Source organism: Oncorhynchus keta, chromosome 20, assembly GCF_023373465.1.
Source record: "Oncorhynchus keta strain PuntledgeMale-10-30-2019 chromosome 20, Oket_V2, whole genome shotgun sequence".
In the NCBI taxonomy this organism is placed as follows: Eukaryota; Metazoa; Chordata; class Actinopteri; order Salmoniformes; family Salmonidae; genus Oncorhynchus; species Oncorhynchus keta.
Genome location: NC_068440.1, coordinates 14,397,894 through 14,417,309, shown reverse-complemented (window position 1 = coordinate 14,417,309; position 19,416 = coordinate 14,397,894). Strand labels below are relative to the sequence as shown.

Genomic DNA, 19,416 nt, shown 5'->3' with positions numbered 1-19,416 from the left:
CAGGTCAAGAGCTGCTTGACCGAATAACTAAAATACAACATGTCTCGGTTTCTAGCCCACATCGATAGACTATTACATTTTTGTTTTACAACAATGAGAGAGCATATTTGTGTTAAAATAACTAAATAAATCGGTATTAGGTCTATTGGAATGTAATTTGGTTGAGAAAGCTCGGCTATGATCTTGTAAAGTCAGTCGGTGTATTGTTGTGTTGAAATCAACACGCTGTCAGTGTCAACTCGGTTAGTAGCAAAACAATCAAAGAGTAGTTGCAACAAATGTTGCAAAAAATAACCATATCTCGACAGCTACTCTTGGGAATTACCACGATACTTTCTTTAGAATAATTAACACATTTAATCGATCCTTCCTCAATGCAACACCCGTTTTTCTAGAACATCTGCCATGGCATCGGGATTCGCATGAATAGTCCCAACATTCAGCGGGTTTTCCACTAGAAATTTGAAAAAGTTGCCTTGTGAAAATCACAGGAGTTTACAACCAATTCATCAACTAACCAACTGTGGCGTAATTGTTGAGAGTTTGTGAGTATTCTCATTGCATGTGGCAGGTCAAATCTAGACAAGTAGCAGTACAGTCTATACTACCTCTTCCACCACAGCCGAGTCTATTTAGCCAGAAACCCCATTCCAGAGCATGTGAAGTAGCTTAGGCTAACTATTTAGCCTACTTCAAAGAAAATTGTCATGATGGTGTCTAAATATGTTCCAACGATAGGCTAGTCGGCTTACCTTGCTTTTCACTTCAACCGCGATGCAATCAAAATATTGCAGGGAAGATTGGGATTTATTAAAACTCCGATTCATTTTTGCGGTTCCAGTAAAAGTTCACGCGCTCGCCCACAGAAAAGGGGCTGTTCGGGTCTATGTCCAGTCGCTAAATCCCTTAAATCCCACGTCGTTTAGACAGCAAAGTTTAGTTATCTGACTTTCTCGGTTTGTGCTGCGGTCCGAGACGCATTGGAGAAACTTCAGGGGGGAAATGAAACGAAGACAACAAATCGGTGCCTCTGACTTGGGGGAGTGAGTTCGCAGATGACATCATCGAGCTCCTGCATGAACGTTTTCAGCTTTCAACTCTCCCAAAACACACGTCCTCCAAGACGCCAGGGGACGCGATGCCATGGGTCATTATACCAAGGCTAAGGACTGTTCTTGCGGAGTGCCTGGATACAGCCCTTTGCCGTGGTATATTGGCAATATACCACAAACCCGAGGTGTCATATTGCTAATATAAACTGGTTACCAAAGTAATTAGAGCAGCAAAAATACAGGAATTGTTCTACCTGTGGTATATGGTCTGATATACCACAGCTGTCACCCTATCAGCATTCAGGGCTCGAACCACCCACTTTATAATGCTTAGGACCTGAACTATCTGGTTTAGAATAAGCATTATAAACTGTGTGGTTCGAGCCCTGAATGCTGATTGGGTGACAGCTGTAGTATATCAGACCGTATACCACGGGAATGAAAAAACATGTATTTTTACTGCTCTAACTCTGTGTTGTGTCGTGCCTAAGAACCGCCCTTAACCGTGGTATATTGACCATATACCACACTTCCTCTGGCCTTATTGCTTAAATATACCACACCCCCTCGGGCGTTATTGCTTTATAGCCTAAGCATTTTGAAACGATTCAATCTGACTGAGAGCAATAAACTAGTTTAAAAATCATGTGTGTGTGTGTGCGTGCGTGCGTGTGTGTGTGTGTGTGTGTGAAGCTGTGTCTGCATTCTGGCGGCATGGAGACGCCTGCAGAACGGAACAGCTGCAGCCCAGCCCTCTGCTCCAAGCTGCGAGGCTACAGGAGCATCTCTTGACCTGCTGGGTGTCTGTTGACTCTGTGTGTGAAGCTACCTCCTCCCCCCACACTGTAAACATCATTCTAAACACTCATGTTTTTCTACTCTAGGCCTGTTGTGTTATTGTGTGTACTATAAAGAAGCCAAAAGTGAATATAATTTCATCCTGATTAAGGCCTCAAACAGAATGTGGGATTTAGGCCTGAAGTTGCATCTGAGAAATATCCATAACTTTAAGATATTACTATGTTATGTAGGATGTATAATAGTTGTATTATTTGAGATCATAACAGTTTGGTCGAGATCAGAAGTGTCACTTTGATAGTAACAAAGTTTGTCAAAGTAATATTTAAAACATTAATCATTGTTACAAATGGAGTATTATGGACTGACCAGAAATAAATATATCAGATGTTAGGTAATGTAGTTCATATTGGTCTGGCATTGAATCAATTGACATACTACTAAACTAGACTATGTGTCAAAAACTACCTGTCCCAAGCTTAGACTGCAGTCCAGTGGACTGTGGATGTCATTGCACATGTGCCCATATTTTTGGGATGTTGGCGCGGTCGGCATGACGACCCAGACAGACGTTGATAAAATAGCCTAACTAACAGTCTACAGATAGTATCAGTATGATACTACATATAGTATAAAGATTAATTTGCCGGAATATTTTATGACTTGTGTTTGTGACAGAGTAGATTATGTCCGTCTCTACAGTGGGCAGCAACCAGCAATCTTCTGGTCCCCCGCAGCAATATCTGCAGTCGGTCAGACTCTAATGTTGGCTTCCAAGCATTATTACTAACCCTGTCCATTTCTGTTCCCCATCGACTACCTGTGCCACACCCTTTATACATGTGTCTAAAGTAAAGTGAAAGAGCTAGAGAATATTGTTAGGAAGGAGCACTAAAGCCACAGCCACCACCAGAGCTGGTATCTAGGCGCAATATTACATTTAAACTAAAGATGGAGGTGTGAGTACGTTAGTCTACTTTGTTTATGAACGTGTTATTTGAAAGTGATACTGTAATGATATAACCTTGTCGGTCAGGACAGGACCCTTGTTACTGATTCAGAGGGGTTGGGTTCAATGTGGAAGACATATTTCAGTTGGATGCATTTAGTTGTAAAACTAACTCGGTATCCCCCCCCCCCCCTTTCCCTTTCAAAGAAAAAAACAAAGCAATTCAAAATGGATGATCAGGCCTGTAATCATCTGAACTGATAGTGTTTGTCTCTTTATCTCTTGGTCTGTCTATTCAATTTCCCTTCATTTCTACTTCTGCTTGGTGTCCTCTCCGCTCCAGTTTACCAATTGATCAATCAAACAAGCAATCTGACGTATTGCTTGTCTGTCTGTGTATCTGAACATAGTCTAATAGTTTACTAAGGGAGAGTGCTCAACTAAATCAATGCTGAAAAGTTAAAGCAAGTATTCTTTCTCCCCAGAAAATGCAACAAAGTTGCTCTCACCACTGGACTCACCACTGTCTGCTCTCGGTGTGATTGTGTTCTGTAGTAGCCTGTCGCCGGCACACCGGCCCCGAGCCTTAGGCGTTCGCATCATTCCCAGCCGGAACAGTTTGGAACAGTTCCTGCATATATTATGACGACATTTTGTGACGTTTTTGTTAGTTTTGGTCTTCGGCAAGTGTTATTTAAGCAACCACCCGAGCCACGGTCTGTTCACCCCGCTGTCATCCAAAAGGCGAAGTCAGTTCATGTGCATCAAAGCTGGGACAGAGAGACTGGAAAACAGCTTCTATCTCAAGGCCTTCAGACTGTTAAATAGCCATCACTAGCCGGCTACCACCTGGCTACTCAACCCTGTCCCTTAGAGGCTGCTGCCCTATATACATACTGTAGACATGGAATCACTAGTCACTTTAATAATGTTTACATACTGCTTTACTCATCTCATATGTATATACTGTATTCTATTCTACAATGCCACGCCGACATTGCTCGTCCTAATATTTATATATTTCTTAATTCCATTATTTTACTTTTAGATTTGTGTATTGTTGTGAATTGTTAGATAGTACTGCACTGTTGGAGCTAAGAACACAAGCATTTCGCTACACCTACAATAACATCTGCTAAATATGTTTATGCAACCAATAACATTTGATTTGATTTATATGGCCAATATACCACGGCTAAGGGCTGGAGTGCCTGGACACAGCCCTTAGCCATGGTATATTGGCCTTATATCACAAACCCCCGAGGGGCCTTATTGTTATTATGAACTGTTTATCAATGTAATTAAAGCAGTAAAAATAAGTGTTTTGTCATACCTGTGGTATACGGTCTGATATACAGGGTGGCAGGTAGCCTAGTGGTTAGAGTGTTGGACTAGTAACCGAAAAGTTGCTGAGCTGAGCTGACAAGGTAAAAATATGTCGTTCTACCCCTGAACAGGCAGTTAACCCACTCTTCCTAGGCTGTCATTGAAAATAAGAATTTGTTCTTGTCTTGCCTAGTAAAATAAATATACCACAGCTGTCAGTCAATCAGGGTTCAAACCACCCAGTTTATAATTAAGCATTATACAACAGATGGGTTTAGTCCTGAATGCCGATTGGTTAAAACTGCAGTGTCATTCCACAAGTTACCAACGGCTAAATCTATGACATTAAAATGCCTATTTACTCTGTTCCATCTGACTGAGCAAACCACTGTCTCATCAGCCCAGCCAGGCAAGCTCTAGACTTGATCTCCACTATTTAAAAAAATCACTGAATCTGGAGACTCATATCTCCCTCTCTAACTTTAAGACGTGTCACATGTCTTTAGTTTTCAACACCAGAGATTTGTATAAACCTTGATTTCTGTCTCTCTGACATTTGCAACATTGTTTCAATATTCAAAGACATGAACATGTCAGGACGAGACAGACAGGCAGGCAGCGTTTCTCAGCCAGTCCAAATCATGAATCAGCTGGCATCATTTATATGGATACATACAGTTTTTCCTATTTTGTTGCAATACAACCTGTAATTTAAATGTATTTTTATTTAGATTTCATGTAATGGACATACTCAAAATAGTCCAAATTGGTGAAATGAAATGAAAAAAAGTACTTAAAAAATATTTATTTAAAAAATTGAATGGAAAAGTGTTGCGTGCATATGTATTCACCCCTTTGCAATGAAGTCCCTAAATAAGATCTGGTGCAACCAATTACCTTTAGAAGTCACATAATTAGTTAAATAAAGTCCACCTGTGTGCAATCTAAGTGTCACATGATCTGTCACATGATCTCAGTATATATACACACATGTTCTGAAAGGTACCAGAGTCTGCAACACCACCAAGCAAGGCTCACCACCAAGCAAGCGGCACCATGAAGATCAAGGAGTTCAACCCCAGGCAAGGAGGGCATTAATCAGAGAGGCAACAAAGAGACCAAAGGTAACCATGAAGGAGCTGCAAAGCTCCACAGCGGAGATTGGAGTTTCTGTCCACTTTAAGCAGTACACTCCACAGAGCTGGGCTTTACGGAAGAGTGGCCAGAAAAAAGCAAACACGTTTGGTGTTCGCCAAAAGGCATGTGAAAGAAACGTGGAAGAAGGTACTCTGGTCAGATGAGACTAAAATTGAGATTTTTGGCCATCAAGGATAACTTTATGTTTGGCGCAAACCCAACACCTCTCATCACCCTAAGAATACCATCCCCACAGTGAAGCATGGTGATGGCAGCATCATGCTGTGGGGATGTTCATGCTGTAGGGACTGGGAAACTGGTCAGAATTTAAGGAATGATGGATGGTGCTAAATACATGGATATTTTTGAGGGAAACCTGCTTCAGTCTTCTAGAGATTTGAGACTGGGATGGAGCTTCACCTTCCAGCAGGACAATGCTGCTGAAGCAACACTCGAGTGGTTTAAGGGGAAACATTTAAATGTCTTAGAATGGCCTAGTCAAAGCCCAGACCTCAATCCAATTGAGAATCTGTGGTATGACTTAAAGATTGCTGTACACCAGTAGAACCCATCTGACTTGAAGGAGCTGGAGCAGTTTTGCCTTGAAGAATGGGCAAAAATCCCAGTGGCTAGATGTGCCAAGCTTATAGAGACATACCCCAAGAGACTTGTAGCTGTAATTTCTGCAAATGGTGGCTCTACAAAGTATTGACTTTGGGGGGTGAATAGTTATGCACGCTCAAGGTCTCTTTTTGTCTTATTTCTTGTTTGTTTCACAATAAAAACATATTTTGCATTTTCAAAGGCATGTTGTGTAAATCAAATGATACAAACCCCCCCAAAAAATCTATTTTAATTCCAGGTTGTAAGGCAACAAAATAGGACAAATGCCAAGGGGGTGACTACTTTTGCATGCCACTGTACAAAGAAATGGCAATTGAAAAAAGGTTAAACAAAATGAAGCACAGATGTTTGCAGTCTTTCCAGCTTCAGTTTCAAGTTGTTGTGTTTGCTGTGTTGTTGGCTAGCTCCCCCGAACAACAGTTTCCTGATGGGTGAGCAAATGTTCAATGCCAGGCAAAATCAGGCATCATTAGCTCATTGTTATGGATGTAGCCAAATAATTATCACTAGAAAACAAATGTCACGCTTAAACAAATGCAGCTACTTCACTGTTATTCCCGGCTGCACCTTTTGACTAAGTTGGCTGTAGTTGGCTAGATAGCAATGAAACATTTAGAACAAACAACTGGGTCGCATCCATAGATACAGAACAAAAAGACTACTGGGTAGCGTCTCCAGTGACCAAACCGATAGAATGAACGACCAGCCGGCTTAGGTAGCAACCCTAGATTTGTGTCGGGACTATATCTTGTGGAAGGATGAAATAGTATGAATAAACTCAACAAAATAAAGTTTTTAATGAAAATATGCGTAATCATTATTTGAACATGTGTAACCTGTTGTATAAAATTGCTAATTTTAGTTTGACGTTGTCTCGGGCCTAACAACACCTATGCCAATATATCCTCCAAACACTGGCTTCTCGGCATTATCATTTCAATAAGGCCACAGGGGGTGTGGTTATGGGCAATATACCAGGGCTAAGGGCTGTTCTAGACCTGCTCTGAACATCAGCTTGCTTCCAGAAAAGAATTGGTGTGCCAAAAGATTTTGTCATAATTTATACACAAACTCTTCTGAACTGTTTTGGCAGGGAAGCATGTGGCCATCTTTAGGTACCAAGCAATGTGAATGCTACCATGATTACGGATAGTCCTGAATGAATCGTGAATAATGATAAGTGAGAAAGTTAGACGCACAAATATCATCCCCGCAAAAAATGCTAACCTCCCCTGTTATTGTAATGGTTAGAGGTTAGCATTTTTTTTTGCGGGGATGATATTTATTCACAATTTACTCAGGACTATCTGTAATCATGGTAGCATCCACATTCATGTAGAAGTGTTTCAAAACATATGTTCTCATTGACAATAAAGGTGACTCCGAAATGAAACAACACATTATTTATCATTAATTTCTATTGAGCACAAAATAATCGGTAACGCAACCAAAACAAACAGCAAATGCATCCAACAAGCTTGAGGGAATCATTGTCTGATAGGAATACGGGACCAAATACTAAACTTTTGACTACTTTAAAATGCACATATAAGTGAATTTGTCCCAATACTTTAGGTCCCCTAAAATGGTGAGACTGTGTATAAAAAGTGCTGTAATTTCTAAACGGTTCACCCGATATGGAAGAAAATACCTAACATTTAAGCTGACAGTCTGCACTTTAACCTTATAGTCATTGTATCATTTCAAATCCAGTGCTGGATTACAGAGACAAAACAACAATACATGTGTCACCGTCCCAATACTTTTGGACCTCACTGTGTATGTGTATTGATTGTTGATTAATAATACCTACGCTGTTGTTGCAAAAAGGGTATTTTAAACAACCTAACTTGCATGGGGATGAGGTCAGATCAACTGAAAATATGTTTCCAGCTCTCCTTTGAGACCAGGCAAAACTCAAGGCTCAACATGTTTGCTCTGATGCATTCAACAATTAATAAAGAAATTGGACGGAAACTATTATTTTTTTTGTCTGTGTGTATTGTGCTTGTTGTTGTTGTTGTTATTGCACCTTTAAAAATACAAATCATTTTCTGAAATAGAAACACAAACAATTGGATTTTACATAACTATAATATATCATATGGCCAGCAGAGGTCACTACAACCATGAGGGATGAAGGCTGGTCTCAACAGAACAGGCCAAGAAAATACACAGTTACAGTTTAGTCCAGCAACTTTTAATTGGTTAATCACAAAGCATGCTGGCTAATTCCTGATTAAGTTCTAATAACACGTAGGGTTGAAGAGGAGAAAAATTATATCTTGTTTTCCAGTCCAGAAACAGAAACAGACTGAGGTCATCAGGGAGGTCAGACTCATTTACAGAGTTTCTGCCGCATGTCTCTGCCGGGCAAAACGGTCAAAACTCTAAGATTCTATTCTCTCTGCTTGGAGAATGTTAGTGTGACTGCAGCAGTGAGAGTGTTCTACTGTCTGACAGGACAATATTACCGTAACAGCATTTAAACTCAGCTTTTCACAATTCCTGACATTTACAAATGTAAAAATTCCCTGTCATAGGTCAGTTAGGATCACCACTTTATTTTAAGAATGTGAAATGTCAGAATAATAGCAGAGAGAATGATTTATTTCAGCTTTTATTTCTTTCACCACATTCCCAGTGGGTCAGAAGTTTACATACACTCAATTAGTATTGGGAAGCGTTGCCTTTAAATTGTTTAACTTCGGTCAAACGTTTTGGGTAGCCTTCCACAAGCTTCCCACAATAAGTTGGGTGAATTTTGGCCCATTCCTCCTGACAGAGCTGGTGTAATTGAGTCAGGTTTGTAGGCCTCCTTGCCCGCACACAATTTTTCAGTAATGCCCACAAATATTCTACAGGATTGAGGTCAGGGCTTTGTGAAGGCCACTCCAATACCTTGACTTTGTTGTCCTTAAGCCATTTTGCCACAACTTTGGAATTATGCTTGGGGGTCATTGGTCCATTTGGAAGACCCATTTGCGACCAAGTTCAAACTTCCTGGCTGATGTCTTGAGATGTTGCTTCAATATAGTCACATAATTTTCCTGCCTCATTATGCCATCTAGTTTGTGAAGTGCACCAGTCCCTCCTGCAGCAAAGCACCCCCACAATATGATGCTGCCACCCCCGTGCTTCATGGTTGGGATGGTGTTCTTCGGCTTGCAAGCCTCCCCTTTATTCCTCCAAACATAATGATGGTCATTATGGCCAAACAGTTCTATTTTTGTTTCATCTGACCAGAGGACATTTCCCCAAAAAGTATGATCTTTGTCCCCATGTGCAGTTGCAACCCGTAGTCTGGCTTTTTTATGGCGGTTTTGGAGCAGTGACTTCTTCCTTGCTAAACGACCTTTCAGGTTACGTCGATATAGGATTTGTTTTACTGTGAATGAAAATATTTTATACCCGTTTCCTCCAGCATCTTCACAAGGTCCTTTGCTGTTGTTCTGGGATTGATTTGCTCTTTTCATCTCTAGGAGACAGAATGCGACTCCTTCGGGAGTGGTATGATGGCTGCGTGGTCCCAAGGTGTTTATACTTGCGCACTTTTGTTTGTACAGATGAACGTTGCACCTTCAGGCATTTGGAAATTGCTCTCAAGGATGAACCAGACTTGTGGAGGTCTACAATTTATTTTCGGAGGTCTTGGCTGATTTCTTTGGATTTTCCCATGATGTCAAGCAAAGAGGCACTGAGTTGGGCGGGTTGGAAATATTTGAAGTTTGTCCTTAAAGACATGATCCAAAATGCTAATTTTAGACAGCGCTGATAGGGATATTAAAGACCAACCAAAAGCTGGTTTTAGCGGTAACACAGTTAGTTATGGTACAAATGTTGACAGTGGAAACGCAGCCTATCCAGCCGCGACGTACACTGCACATATGCTCATGGACCTAGAGTAGCCTAATGTGCTTTTGGTGCCTGTATACTTTGTATTTAGAAACATTAAAAAATGTTTTTCCCCCCATTCAGTTTAATTTGATTAAAAACCAAGCATAGCCTTCCCTCCTCTTAATGAAGGCTTTTTTGTCTGCTCATTGCAATCCCAAAGTAGTCAAGGCTGTCAATAAAGGGATTGGCTCCTGAGACCGCTTGTAAATACATCTTTATCACCAAAGCATTATTCAAATCTGAGAGGAGGAAAAAAGTGAGCTGTCATTCCCTTTTTATCTATGCAAGGTATGCAGGCCCACATTATTTTAGCCATGCAGGACACGTTTTGGACGTGCTTAACGCCCCCTCGATGATATAGGCTACGTGTCCATTTTACAGATGCACAATCGAGAGCATCCTGTTGGGCTGTGTTAGAGGTTCACCTAGGGGTCATGATTGGGGCTGTACACATGTTTGATGTATTCAAATAATTTATTATGCTTATGTTGTATTAATTAAAGGGGAGGGATTATAAGACCCCTCCCTCCTTACATTTATAGGGTCCTAGACTGCAGATTAAATATATATATATATATTAATTATAGAGGTTTATAATTGTTCCACAGTTGTTTTATAGTTCTCTCTCTCTCTCTCTTATAAAGAGACCCCTCTGAGAAAAGTGTGACTGAGACAGAACTTTGCAGCTGAGTGTAGGAGATTGGACTAGTCAGACATTCCACGATAAATCCACTTCGGGGAGTGGAAATTTACTGCTAGGCTTTTAGATAACACTAAAAGGCTTGTTTATATAGCTTTGCAGGCATGGTTTTGGTCAGGAGTAAAATGTAACGACGTAGGCAGTGACATCACTAAAGGCTGGACTTCGAGTTTAATAAAATAACATGCAACCTTTTCTTTGATGCAGAACTTACTTGGAAACATGCGTGCTATGTTCCCGATTGTCATATTCTGTCTGCAATTGCATTAATACAGGTTTTTGAATTATTTAATTAAAGATATTGTCATAATGCTAATTTTACCCATGAGCCAATGATTGACAAGGAACAAGGAGGAACGAATCCCAACAGCTGTGTCACCGTCTGGTACAGCAACTGCAAGGCTCTTCAGAGGGTGGTACGGTCTGCACAACGCACCACTTGGGGCAAACTACCTGCCCTCCAGGACACTTACAGCCCCCGATGTCACAGGAAGGCTAAAAAGATCATCAAGGACAACAACCACCCGAGCCACTGCCTGTTCACCCCACTACCATCCAGAAGGCGAGGTCAGTACAGGTGCATCAAAGCTGGTGACCGAGAGACTTAAAAACAGCTTCTATCTCAAGGCCATCAGACTGTCAAACAGCCATCACGAACATAGAGAGGCTGCTGCCAACACACTGACTCAAATCTCTGGCCACATAAATAAATGGACTAAATACAGGTATCTCTCATCACTTAAAATAATGCCACTATAATAATGATTACATATCCTACATTACTCATCTCATATGTATATACTGTATTCTACACCATCCACTGCATCTTGCCTATGCCGCACGGCCATCGCTCATCCGTATATTTATATGTACGTATTCTAATTCATCTCTTTACATTTGTGTGTGTATGTATATAAGGCAGTTGTTGTGAATTTGTTAGATTACTTGTTAGATATTACTGCATAGTCGGAACTAGAAGCACAAGCATTTCGCCACACTTGCATTAACATCTGCTAACCATGTGTATGTGACCAATAATGATTTGGTCTGCTCTGGGCTGGAGAGGTGGTGCGAGCCAGACCTGGGTTCAAATAGTATCGGAAGCCTTTGCAATATTTCATTTGTGTTTATTTGAGCTTGCGTGGTGCAATGGAACCAATTGCAGAGTCCCGTAAGTACAAAACCCCCACTCAGGTGACAGTCCACGCAGGCTCAAGCAAACGCTCTTAGATTTGAAAGATGTCAAACACTTTTTGGACCCAGGTGTGTCGAGGGTCTGGCATAGGTCTGGTAGAGCCTGGGATCAGATATGTGGCAGGTCAGGTACCTCAGTCAGCCATGTGAGGCTCCTGTTAGTTCCTGCCCCGGTCTCAATAATGTAGATGTGGGGCTCAGTAATATGGGGCTCAGTCAGTAAAATGTGGAGCAGCTTTCAGTTGGCCTCCCGCTGCTCCTCGTCTGCAGGCCGAGCCGACCGCTGAGCACCATCTGTAGACCATTACACCCTGTCCATCTTGAAGACTGTCCATGTAGTCTACAGGACCACAACTATAACCACATGGCGAAAAACAGTGTCCCCTCAGTGTCATCCCTACCATACATTATTTAATTAGAGTACACATTCCATAAAACCTGTTATTAACACTGTGTTATTATATTAACAACACTGTATGAACACACAACCTTGTAGATGAAGTGTCACCTCGCCACCACTTGGTCAGAGCTGGCTGGCTGGCTGACTGGCACTCACAGCAGAGAGAGGAGTAGAGAGGTAGAAAGCAGAAACTCTCCCAAGGCCACATGACTGCAGTAGGATGAAGGGTCACAGGTCTCGGGGGGCTTGGTGTAACCCCAATCAACGCTAAATGGGACCTTTTCTAATAGTTAAAAATATCCAGATGATGACCTTTGAACCATGTGGCTCAGTGATGTGGAAGTCCCTCTGAGATCGGAGTCCTGAAACACCTCTGTTAATCTGCAGGATTAGTGAGGGGCTCAGAACACCGCAGCCTTTCTTTCTCCCCTAGTATCTCTCTCCCTCTCTTTCTGTCCTTTTCTACATTCCCTGCTCCCTAAAACTATTTTTCCTTAAAAAAAGAGAGTGGGGCGATGACATCAGTTTTAAGGAGAGTGCATCTTTTTATTGTGGACACATTCGTGTTGTTATGGTATCGGCTGACAGTCAGTCAGACAACATAATACCTCTGTTATATACATTTGACTCTGCTAATCTATTGGATAAGGAGCTGAAATCATTCTGAGCCAGCCAGGCAGACAGAAGCTCCTAAATATATAATACCGTTAAATCTAATTATAGTTCAGTGTTGCCGGAACAAAACCCAACGTGTGTCTCTGCATCGAGGTAATTCAATAGGAGTAAAGAGTAAACAGAGATTAATTTGGGTTAAAATGATCCATTCGAGATTGTTTCGGCAAACATTTCCATAATTTTATTTAATTATACTCCCGTTTATACCAAGGCTGGGTGAAAAATGACATCTCGGCAGTGTTGAGGTGTTTTTAAATTAATATGGAGCTACCCAAACCAGAAACAGACACAGACACCTGAGCTAGGAGAGAGAGACAGAGTGAGGGAAAGAGAGATGGAGAGAGATAAGGTGGGCCTTATCTTATCTTGGTCTGCTCTTCATCTCTCTTTCCCTCACTCTGTCTCTCTCCTAGCTCAGATGTCTGTGTCTGTTTCTGGTTTGGGTAGCTCCGTATTCATTTAAAATACACAAACAAAGATTGAAACAGACATCACGTAGGTATAGAGCATCAAGTCGGCAGATGAACGCTAGATCCACATTCGATGGGATGTGTGCGAACCTTTAAATGTGAATAGCATTGACTAGGATGAACGCATGGCTGTAACAACTTTGCTCTTAGGACCACAAGACTCCCTATAGGCAAGGCTGTGTTGGGACTGGAGCTCATACAGGCCTGGGGCTGAGGCTGGGCTCTGGGCTGGTAATAGACCATTGTGGAAAACACAACTGGCACAGAAGCGAAATGCTTACCCAACAAGGCTTTTCTCCACTTAAATGTTCTGCTATTTGTCCAACGTGCCGAGGCCTCTTAGCCCACCTTCTGTGACTTCCTCTCCTTCTGGGTGGTCAACAATTCAAGATGTGACTCTGGATTTATGTTCATTTGAACCTTTATTTAACTAGGCAAGTCAGTTAAGAACAAATTCTTATTTACAATGATAGCCTAGGAACAGTGGGTTACTGTAACTGTCTTGTTCATGGACAGAACAACAGATTTGTACTGTGTCCGCTTAGGGATTCAATCTAGCACCCTTTCCGTTACTGGCCCAATGCTCTAACCACTAGGCTACCTGCCACCCTGGATGCTGTGTTTGCTAGGGATGGATAAAAAGTGTGACACCAATCAGGACCTCGAGGACTGGAGTTGCCCACCCTTGGTCTAAAAGGTTAATTGTTGGAGAGCTACCATCCTATAGCTGTTGGCTCCAACCCCAATCTAGCCACCTGAGTCTAAGAATTAGCTGGTTGACAAGCTGGATCAGGTTCGTTACAACTGGGGTTGGAGTGAAAACTTACAGGAGGGTATCTCTCCAGGAACAACTAGGCTTAAGTGCCTTGCTGAAGGGCACATTAACAGAACCAGCAACCTTTTGGATACTGACCCAACACTCCTAACTGCTGGGCTACCTGCCGCCCACCTACCGAACCAACTGGCCCTAGACATGATCAACCAGAATACAGGGCCCAAGTCACAGGACATTATGGCTGCGTTTATACAGGCAGCCCAACTCCGATCCTTTACACTGACTAATGAGAAATCATTGAGCCACAGAGCATAAAAATATGTTTTAGATCAATTGTTGTGTGATATGTTCAAGCAATAGGCCGAATAAATCATTGGACAAATAACAATTAGATTGTCAGAGCGCGTACATTTATAATGTACGCGCTTATAATAGTTTGTTTTCTACTGCCATAGAAACAGTCTAGGTCAACATCATGAAATGGTATGGGAGTCAAATCATGAAGGAGAAAGCTAAATGTATTATAAGAGGTTATGAAGTGGCAAACCATATTTGGAACAAAGATCTTTAAAACTGCAGAGGTCTTTGAAGCTTATCAAGCCTTTATTTTTCCAGATAGAAAAGGCGGAATCCAAAGTAGTCTGACCTCCATGATAATCTGAGTCTTTTATTGTGTCTGGGCTGGAAAATTTTATGAAACTTTAACGTACTGTCACGCCCTGGTTTGGTCAGGGCGTGAGTTGGGGTGGGCATTCTATGTTTTGTGTTCTATTTCTGTGTGTTTGGCCGGGTGTGGTTCTCAATCAGAGGCAGCTGTCTATCGTTGTCTCTGATTGAGAACCATACTTAGGTAGCCTTTTCCCACCTGTGTTTTGTGTGTAGTTGTTTTCTGTTTTGTGTCTGCACCAGACAGAACTGTTTCTGTTTCAGTTATTCTCTTGTTGTTTTTGTTCATCAGTGTTCAGTTCTAAATAAATAAGATGAACACGTGCTGCGCTTTGGTCCACTCCTTCCAACAGCCATTACAAAGCAAGTCAGCCATATCAGTGATGCTTTTTTGAAAGGCAGTAAATGAGGCTGAATGAACTGTTTGCATGGGTGTTAGTAGTTCAAAAAGACAGCTTGGTGCATTCAACATGTCACCTCTTACAAAAACAAGTAGTGACAAGGTCAATCTGTCCTCTACTTTGTGCCATGAGAGATTGACATGCATATTATTAATGTTAGCTCTGCGTGTACATTTAAGGGCCAGCTGTGCTGCCATGTTCTGGGACAGTTGTAATTTTCCGAAGTCCCTCTGACCACACGACTGGGCCCAGGTGCGACAAAACTAGGGCCTGTAGGACCTGCCTTGTTGATATTGATGTTAAGAAGGCAGAGTAGATCTTTATTATGGACAGACCTCTCCCCATCTTAGCTACTGTTGTATCAATATGTTTTGACCATAAGAGTTTACAATCCAGGGTTACTCCAAGCAGTCTTCTCAACTACATTTCCACATTATTTATTGCAAGATTTAGTTGAGGTTTAGGGTTTAGTGAATGATTTGTCCCAAATAAAATGCTTTTAGTTTTTGAAATGTTTAGGACTAACTAATTTATTGCCACCCACTCTTTGTTAAGAGTTGCAGTGATTTCACTCACTGTATAGTTTTGAGTCATCTTCATACATAGACACACAGGCTTTACTCAGAGCCAGTGGCAGGTCATTAGTAAAGATTGAAAAAAGTAAGGGGCCTAGACAGCTGCCCTGGGGAATGTCTGATTCTACCTGGATTATGTTGGGGAGGCTACCATTAAAGAACACCCTCTGTGTTATGTTAGACAGGTAACTCTCAATCCACCGTAGAGCAGGGGGTGTAAAGCCATAACATATACGGTTTTCCAGTAGCATACTGTGTGTAGACCTGGAAATGTTTGTCATGTTTAACATTGTGCTCAGTACTGTTTGCTCTGTGAGCCCACACCACCCTGTACAGTGCTGCTCAGACATCTTCCTCTCATCTGTCCTGGCTGTGATGTGCTCAGCAGGATGTGTTTGCTCTGCACTGTGTGTCTGCTCCTCTCAGGCTGCACTCGGCTCCTTGAATGAGGGCGTCCGCTGAACAAATGAGGCCTTAACAATAATGACAATGATTATTATGGGACACAGAGAGAGAGGACGAGGTAGATAACCTAGTTGAAGCGGGCAGGGAGCGGGTTCTAGGGTTATAGAGCTGTGGAGAGAGAGGCAGGAGCTCCCAGTCTGGTTGTAATTTACAGGAGAGCAGGTAACAGACAATTAACCTCACTTCCTGATGATGTCACTTCCTGATAATGTCAGAGCCTGCCCTCCGTAGTCATGAGTAGGAAGAGAAGGAAATAATCAACATAAAAAACACTCACAGGAGGAGAGAATGGACTCCTCTGTGCTTTTATGTTGCAGTTTTTCTCTTTCCCAACTCTGCAGTGTGTCGTTAGTGTTTAATGCGGACTCTGTTAGCAGACAGACTGCAGAGCTGTGGTCTCTGAGAGAGACAGACAGAGAGGAGATGACAGAGCTTTCCTGACTGGTGCCAGAACCACAAAGTCAATAACTTCAGAGGGTTTCCATCCAGCGGTGCAGAGAGCGGACATCTCACGCATTCTTGAGTCTCACGCCACCATGCCTGCTCCCATTTAATCTCCGTCCTGACCAGGACACAGGAACCATAACACAGCGGTATAAAAGTAGACGGTGCAAATGTTTTCTCAATCGCTGCCGGGTCAGGAGGAGGCTGTAAGGGTATAGCTTTGCATATATTGAGCAGCTCCACTTTGTCTCTCCCTCTGTGAGATCATCCTCATGACTTCCATACACACGGCAGAACACTTTATTGAGAGAAACAGAGATTCAGAGCGTAGAAGGGTGGAGTGGTAGAGGGGATGATTTGGAAGGTTCCCCCTCCTCCTCCCCCCTCGTTCTCATGACTAGCTGGCAGGGGAGTCGTCTAAATACCCTCTATACATTTCCGGATGTTCCTTTGTGATTCAACATGGCTGGATCAGATCTCTTCAGATCAGTTTAATCTGCTGGGATCCAGTTTCACCCAGAGGACCACCAGACTCTGATATGTGGGCCAGATTTGGAGAGAAGAATAAGTGGCTTTAAGACTCAGATTGCTGTCTGCCTTCAGGGGCTGTGTCTTTGTGTAACACTGAAACCAGTTAGACGAAAGAAGAAGAACAATGATCTTCTAGGGAGTAAAAGGGAAAGTTACTGTACTGCTTTCAGGGAACTCAGATCCATTCCTTCCTGCAGCAGGACTGGCCTCCAGCTCCAGTAGCAGGAAATGATGTGTTTAGTCTTGGCCAGAACATTGTTGTTTTCTCTGCCTCAGTAAACAGACAGCTGGATAATGTGGATGATGTATGACATGTTTACTGTGTAACATTGGGCTTATCGGTTAGGGCACCTACAGAGCAAATAAATAACGTGGTTTAATAATGTTCTCATGTAATAATGTAGGCTAGTCCTGTAATATGTGATTGTGACTGTAGACACCACAGGGCATTGTCATTCTCTCTCTTTCTCTCTCCATCCCTCCCTCTCTCCCTCAGTCTCTCTCAACATCTCTGTGTTTCTCTGCCTCTCTCCCATGAATGTAAACATTGTTAGGGCTACTGATTTCAAGTGTCAGGGAGAGAGAAGAGAGTTTTTACACTAATATTGTCCTGTCAGACAGTAAAATGCTCTCAGCAGAGTGTTTATTTGACTCCCTTTAACCATCGGTGTATTCTCTATGATGGTGTTATTGGAGCCTAATCCCAATAAGTGACTCCAAATTGACACAATACATTATTTAACATGAATTTATATTGGGTACAAAATAATCTAAAACACAACCAAAACAAACAAATGGATCCAACACATTTGTAGCGTCACAACCTTGATGTAGTCATTGCGTACTATGAATACTGGACCAAATACTTAACTTTTTGCAATTTTAATACACATATATTTGTCCCAATGCTTTTGGTCCCCTTAAATGGGGGGACTGTGTACAAAAAGTGCTGTAATTTTGTAAACGGTTCAACCCACGCTGCCCAAATTGTGGGCTTCCCAAATAGGCAAAGGCCTAGACACTTGTGATTTGAAACAATCCACAGCAACAAACAAAAAGCTAACAATCCTCTCTGGCTAAGTCATGCTCTCTGGTGAAGTATATATTTTTTGTTTTTATTTTGACAGGAGAATTTATATAATTTGGGCAAAACTTACATTTACTTTATGGGAAGCCAGCATGATAACACTGCATTGCAAACCCCAGCAACTTTCCTTTCCAATTCGCAAGAGGCTGAAACCAGAGATTTGTATATAATGATGAGATGCTCGTGTCTCCACCCTAACAATAGCGTGTCCCAAAGGCCCGAAGACAGGCGACAAGTTTAGGGCTGGATATTATGCCCATGGAAATGCATTGGGCTTATTCTGGACAGATTTTTGGCGAGAGTGAGCCCTCTCGATTAGCCTCTTCCTCTGCTGAAACGCTCTCACTGGAGAAAGTCCCAAGTTCCACAGCTCAGGTCGAGTCAAGTCACAAGTCCCTAATTTTGGATTTCGAATCCTCAAGTCAAAGGTCAAGTGTTTTGCAATTAAAATGCATCACTGATTTTGGACCCACGTGTGTTACAAACGGCATACCTTTCCCCCACTATCACATAGTCTTTGAAATTGAATGCAACAATTTTTGGGACTGATGATGCCCATAAGCGGAGGAGGCACTACAGGTCCTGGAGTGGTGGGGCAAATTGTTTTCCCTGGGGCCCGGAGCATTTCCTATTCTAGTAACCTAACCATGTATAAATCATAACCCTGTTGTAGGGTCTGAAAGGGATGAAGTAGTTGTATGGGAAATGCAACCACATTTACTTTATAGTCATTTAACCAGACTCTCCTATCCAGAGCAATTAGGATTAAGATCCTTGCTCAAGGGCACACCGATACATTTTCACCGAGTCAGCTCGGGGATTTGAACCCTTGACCTTTCACTTACTGCCGCCTAGGTATACAGATATTTTCTAAACAGGTCACAGGGTTTTTAGGAACGAAAACCCTGTCAAACTCCAGCAACCTTGTACCTTGTACTATTATGAATTATATTTTAAAATGAGACTTTACACAGACACTGCAATTGGACAAAATAACTCACAGGGCTGAGCTTTCAGCATATAGGCCTATGCAACTGCAAGATAACTCACAAAGTGGGTTAATTACCTTACCTGGCAGAACTACAGATTTTACCTCATCAGCTCAGGGGTTTGATCCAGCAACCTTTCAATTACTGGCCCAATGCTCTAACCACTAGGCTGCCTGCCGCCACAATCAGGATTGTGTTGTTTCAGTGATATGAGTTAAGAATTATGGATTGAAAAGGTCAAGGTAGCCTAGCTAGCCAACT

The 19,416-nt window shown here is 42.1% G+C and overlaps 1 protein-coding gene across 1 annotated transcript in view; it reads right to left on the bottom strand.

Annotated features, from left to right (window-relative positions):
- The window catches only part of LOC118399450 (partitioning defective 6 homolog gamma-like), a 40,788-nt gene extending 39,701 nt beyond the window's left edge, over nt 1-1,087 (bottom strand). The window contains exon 1 of the mRNA XM_035795547.2: nt 753-1,087. Coding sequence (XP_035651440.1) covers nt 753-827 — 75 coding nt within the window. The 5' untranslated portion in view covers nt 828-1,087. The remainder of the gene's footprint in view (nt 1-752) is intronic.
- Between the last annotated feature and the right edge of the window lie 18,329 nt (nt 1,088-19,416).